This window comes from Camarhynchus parvulus, unplaced genomic scaffold (assembly GCF_901933205.1).
Source record: "Camarhynchus parvulus unplaced genomic scaffold, STF_HiC, whole genome shotgun sequence".
NCBI classification, from domain to species: domain Eukaryota; kingdom Metazoa; phylum Chordata; class Aves; order Passeriformes; family Thraupidae; genus Camarhynchus; species Camarhynchus parvulus.
The window spans coordinates 1-6,107 of record NW_022147883.1 but is presented as its reverse complement, the minus strand read 5'-3'; the positions used below and the strand labels follow the sequence as shown (position 1 = coordinate 6,107).

Genomic DNA, 6,107 nt, shown 5'->3' with positions numbered 1-6,107 from the left:
GGGAAAAATTGGAAAAATTGGGGAGATTTTGAGGGAAATTGGGAAAAACCGGGGGGGGAGGGGGAAATGGTGAAATTTGGGAAAAAAGGAGAAAATTGGGGGGAAAATTGGGAAAATTGGTGAAAAATGGGGGGGATTGGGAAAAATTGTGGGGAATTTGGGCAAAGAGGGGGAAAAATTTGGAAAGAAAGGGGGGAAAAATTGGGAAGAAATCTGGGAAAATTGGGCAAAAGGGGGGGAATTCGGGGAAAAAAGGGGAAATTTGGGGAAAAAAGGGGAAATTTGGGGAAAAAAGGGGAAATTTGGGGAAAAAGACAAAAATGGGGGCGGAGTTTGGGGGATTTCCCAGTCCATTTGGGTTGCAGAGCTCCCAGTCCATCCCAGTCCCTCCCAGTGCTCCCAGTCCATCCCAGTTCCCCCCCGTCGCTCCCAGTTCATCCCCAGTCCATTCCCCAGTCCCCAGTCCCTCCCAGTCCCTCCCAGTTCCTCCCAGTCCATCCCAGTCCCCCCCAGTCCATCCCAGTCCCTCCCAGTCCATCCCAGTCCCTCCCAGTCCATCCCAGTCCATCCCAGTCCATCCCAGTCCATCCCAGTCCCTCCCAGTCCATCCCAGTTTGTTCCAGTTCCCTCCCAGCCCCGCGGTGGGCGTGGCCCGCGGGTGGGCGTGGCCTGTGCGGGGGGCGGGGTCCCGTTCCCGTTCCCGTTCCCGCACTCGGGCCCCGCTCGCGCCGGGGCCGCCACGTCCCGGGGGCTCTGTCGCGACACCGCGCGGGCTCTGTCGCGACACCGCGCCGGCTCCCACGGCCCGGCTCTGTCGGCGCCTCTATCGCGACATCGCGGGGGCTTCCCGCCGGATCCTATCGCGACATCGCGGGGCTCTGACGGAGATTTATCGACGCCTCTGTCGCGACATCGCGGGGCATCTGGCGGTGCCGCTATCGCGATATCGCGGCTCTGCCCCGCGGCTCTGTCGCGATATCGAGGCTCTGCCCTCGGCGCCTCTGTCGCGCTATCGCGGCTCTGTCGCGACATGATGGCCCCGCCGCTGCCGCCGCTGCTGCTGCTGCTGCTGGCGGCGCTGGGAATCGCGACAGCGACACAGCCGGGTGAGCGAACTGGGGGGACTGGGAGCAAACTGGGAGCAAACTGGGAACAAACTGGGAATGGACTGGGATGGACTGGGAGCAAACTGGGAATGGACTGGGATGGACTGGGAGCAAACTGGGAATGGAGTGGGAATGGACTGGGAGCAAACTGGGAATGGACTGGGGGGGACTGGGAGCAAACTGGGAGCAAACTGGGAGCAAACTGGGAACAAACTGGGAGCAAACTGGGAATGGACTGGGAATGGACTGGGAACAAACTGGGAGCAAACTGGGAATGGACTGGGAGCAAACTGGGAATGGACTGGGAGAAAACTGGGATGGACTGGGAATGGACTGGGGGGGACTGGGAGCAAACTGGGACTAAACTTGGATGGACTGGGAGAGACTGGGATGGACTGGGGGACCACTGGGAGCACTGGGAGCAGCTGGGAGGGGCTGGGAGCAACTGGGAGCACTGGGAGCACTGGGAGCAACTGGGGAATGGGGATACTGGGAATACTGGGAGCAATGGGAGCCGTTACTGGGAGCACTGGGAGCAACTGGGAGCACTGGGAGCAACTGGGAGCACTGGGACAAACTGGGACAAACTGGGAGCACTGGGAGCAACTGGGAGCACTGGGACAAACTGGGACAAACTGGGACAAACTGGGAGCACTGGGACAAACTGGGACAAACTGGGAGAGACTGGGACAAACTGGGAGCACTGGGAGCACTGGGACAAACTGGGACAAACTGGGACAAACTGGGAGCACTGGGAGCACTGGGACAAACTGGGAGCACTGGGAGCACTGGGAGCACTGGGACAAACTGGGACAAACTGGGAGCACTGGGACAAACTGGGAGCACTGGGAGCACTGGGAGCACTGGGACAAACTGGGACAAACTGGGACAAACTGGGACAAACTGGGAGCGACTGGGAGCACTGGGACAAACTGGGACAAACTGGGACAAACTGGGAGCAACTGGGAGCGACTGGGAGCACTGGGACAAACTGGGAGCACTGGGAGCACTGGGAGCACTGGGACAAACTGGGAGCAACTGGGAGCACTGGGAGCACTGGGAGCACTGGGACAAACTGGGAGCACTGGGACAAACTGCGAGCACTGGGACAAACTGGGACAAACTGGGACAAACTGGGAGCACTGGGAGCACTGGGACAAACTGGGAGCACTGGGAGCACTGGGAGCACTGGGAGCACTGGGACAAACTGGGACAAACTGGGACAAACTGGGAGCACTGGGAGCACTGGGACAAACTGGGAGCACTGGGAGCACTGGGAGCACTGGGACAAACTGGGACAAACTGGGACAAACTGGGAGCACTGGGAGCACCGGGAGCACTGGGACAAACTGGGACAAACTGGGACAAACTGGGAGCACTGGGAGAAATCACGGGACGGTAACTGGTCCATACTGGTCCATACTGGTCCATACTGGGAAATACCTCAAATCTGAACTGGGACTTACTGGGATGTACTGGGACGTACTGGTCCGTACTGGGAAATGCCTCAAAGTTGAACTGGGATATACTGGGAGATGCTGGAATGTTCTGGTCTGTACTGGGTTATACTGGTCCATACTGGGACATTCTTTCCATACTGGGTTATACTGGTCCATACTGGTTTATACTGGTCCATACTGGTCCATACTGGGTTATACTGGTCCATACTGGTTTATACTGGTCTGTACTGGTCCATACTGGGTTATACTGGTCCGTACTGGGCTATACTGGGCTATACTGGGTTATACTGGTCTGTACTGGGTTATACTGGTCCATACTGGGATATTCTTTCCATACTGGTCTGTACTGGTCCATACTGGTTCACACCAGTCCGTACTGGTTTATACTGGGAGATATCCCAGGGCCTGCCTGGACCCCCCTGCTCGGCTGGAGCTGGGATGAACTGGGATGAACTGGTTTGAACTGGTCTGAACTGGGTTGAAGTGGTTTGAACTGGTTTGAACTGGGATTAACTGGTTTGAACTGGTCTGAACTGGTCTGAACTGGTTTGAACTGGTCTGAACTGGTTTGAACATGCTGGGAATTTGGGGGAATTTCAGGGATTCGGGGAATTTTTGGGGAATTTTGGGGAGAATTTTTGGGGAATTTTTGGGGAATTTTTGGGGAAATTTTGGGGGAATTTTGGGGGAATTTTTGGGGGAATTTTTGGGGATTTTGGGAGAATTTTTGGGGAATTTTTGGGGGAATTTTTGGGGGAATTTTTGGGGATTTTGGGGAGAATTTTTGGGGATTTGGGGAGAATTTTTGGGGAAATTTTGGGGAGAATTTTTGGGGATTTTGGGGAATTTTTGGGGAATTTTTGGGGGAATTTTTGGGGATTTTGGGGAATTTTTGGGGAATTTTTGGGGAATTTTTTGGGGCAATTTTTGGGGCAATTTTTTGGGGATTTTGGGGAGAATTTTTTGGGGATTTTGGGGAGAATTTTTGGGGATTTTGGGAGAATTTTGGGGAGAATTTTTGGGGATTTTGTGGAGAATTTTTGGGGATTTTGGGAGAATTTTTGGGGAATTTTTTTGAGAATTTTTGGGGATTTTGGGAGAATTTTGGGGAATTTTTGGGGGAATTTGGGAAATTTTGGGGTCCCGAGGATCCAAAGGGACCCAGGGGGAATTTGGGGAATTTTGGGGGTTTTTTTTTAGGGGATAAAATCCAATTTTTGGGGGGAATTTGGGGTTTTGGGGATTTTATAGAGCATTGGGGTTTTTTGAGTCATAAATTCACATTTTTTGGGATATTTTGGGGTTTTCTTAGGGAGGGATTTTGAGGATTTTTGGGGTTTTAGAGGGAGTTTTTGGGGTTTTTAGAGGGGAATTTTTGGGGGTTTTAGAGGGAATTTTTGGGGTTTTAGAGGGAAATTTTTGGGGTTTTAGAGGGGGGTTTTAATTTTGGGGTTTTTAGTTTTTTGGGGCTTTTAGAGGAACTTTTTAGGTTTTTAGGGGATTTTTGGGGAATTTTTTTGGATTCTGGGGGGATTTTTTAGGGGGATTTTGGGGATTGTTTTTTGTGGAGGGATTTTTTTTGGATTTTGGGGCTTTTTGGGGTTTTTTTTTGGGTTTTCTTGGGTTGATTTTTTTTTTCCGCAATTTTTAGGTGTTTCTGTGGGGGGGGAGGAATTTTGGGGGGGTTATTTGAGGGATTTTTGGTTTTTCTGGGGGGATTTTTGGGGTTTTTGGTGGAGAATTTTTTTTTTATTTTTTGGGGGATTTGGGGGGGAATTTTTGGTGTTTTTTTTAATTTTTTGGGGGAGCCTTGGGGTTTTGGGGGTGGGGATTTTTCGGGAATTTTGTGACTTTGGGGGGATTTTTTTATTATTTTTATGGTTTTTTGGGGATTTTTTTGGGACGCTTTGAAGGGATTTTTATGGGATTTTCTGGGTTGTTTTGGGGAATTTTGGGACGGGGGATATCTCACTAGTCCCAGTCCCTCCCAGTCCCTCCCAGTTTGTCCCAGTTCCTCCCAGTCCATCCCAGCATCCCAAATCCCCATTTCCCACCCATTTCCCCTCCAAAAACCCCGATTTTTTGGTCGCTTTTTTTGCCGATTTTTTTCCCCCTATTTCCCCACTTTTCACCCCAAATCTTCCCCCGCAGTTCCCCCCCAGTCCATCCCAGTTTGTCCCAGTTTGTCCCAGTATCCCCTCTACTCGCAAAACCTCCTCCAACGCCATTCCCTCGCCGTTTTTCCTCCCAAAACCCCCGTTTTTTGCCGATTTTTCCCCGATTTTTTCCCGATTTTTTCCCACTTTTCACCCCAAATCTTCCCTCCCAGGCCCCTCCCGGGACCTGCTCCGCCTCTTTGGGCTCCCGGCGCTCCCGCCCGGGGTCCGGAAGGTTCCGGGGCCGTGTCCGGGTGAAGCCGCCTGGAGCCTGGAGCCGGGGACGCGGATCCGAGCGCCGGCACGGCGAGTGCTGCCCGGTGAGGAAGCGACCCCGAAACGCGCCGAATCCGGCCCAAAATCCACCCAGAAATCAGCACAGAAATCCACAAAAATCCACCCAGAAATCCGCAGAAATCCGCACAAAAATACGCCCAGAAATCCACCCAAATCCACCCAAAAATCCACCCAGAAATCCCCATAAATCCGCACAAAAATACGCCCAGAAATCTGCCCAGAAATCCACACAGAAATCCAGCCAAATCCACCCAGAAATCCACCCAGAAATCCAGCCAAATCCACCCAGAAATCCACCCAGAAATCCGCACAAAAATACTCCCAAATCCACCCAGAAATCCACCAAAAATCCACCCAAAAATCCACCCAAAAATCCACAAAAATCCACCCAAATCCGCCCAGAAATCCACACAAATCCGCCCAGAAATCCACCCAAATCCCCCAAATCCCCCAAATCCCCAAACCCCCAAATCCCCCAAATCCCCAAAATCCCCCAAATCCCCAAATCCCCCAAATCCCCAAATCCCCAAACCCCAAATCCCCAAATCCCCCCAAACCCCAAATCCCCCCCCAAATCCCCAAATCCCCAAACCCCCCCAAATCCCCCAAATCCCCAAATCCCCCAAATCCCCAAATCCCCCCAAACCCCAAATCCCCAAACCCCAAATCCCCAAATCCCCAAATCCCCAAACCCCAAATCCCCAAATCCCCCAAATCCCCCAAACCCCCAAACCCCAAATCCCCCAATCCCCCAAATCCCCAAATCCCCCAAACCCCAAATCCCCAAAATCCCCAAATCCCCAAATCCCCCAAACCCCAAATCCCCAAATCCCCCAAATCCCCAAACCCCAAATCCCCCAAATCCCCAAATCCCCCAAATCCCCAAATCCCCCAAACCCCAAATCCCCAAACCCCAAATCCCCAAATCCCCAAATCCCCCCAAACCCCCAAACCCCAAATCCCCCAAATCCCCAAATCCCCAAATCCCCCCCCATCCCCCAAATCCCCCAAACCCCAAATCCCCCAAACCCCCAAACCCCAAATCCCCCAAACCCCCAAACCCCAAATCCCCAAATCCCCCAAATCCC

General features: G+C 52.6%; 1 protein-coding gene across 1 annotated transcript; it reads left to right on the top strand.

Annotated features, from left to right (window-relative positions):
• Window positions 1-634: 634 nt before the first annotated feature.
• Window positions 635-5,098, top strand: LOC115915944 (transcription initiation factor TFIID subunit 4-like; the record flags this gene model as incomplete). Its single annotated transcript, XM_030969645.1, has 2 exons — window positions 635-1,106; window positions 4,896-5,098. Coding segments are annotated over 2 exons (675 nt in total), but the record flags the coding sequence as incomplete, so codon positions are not given.
• Window positions 5,099-6,107: the final 1,009 nt, after the last annotated feature.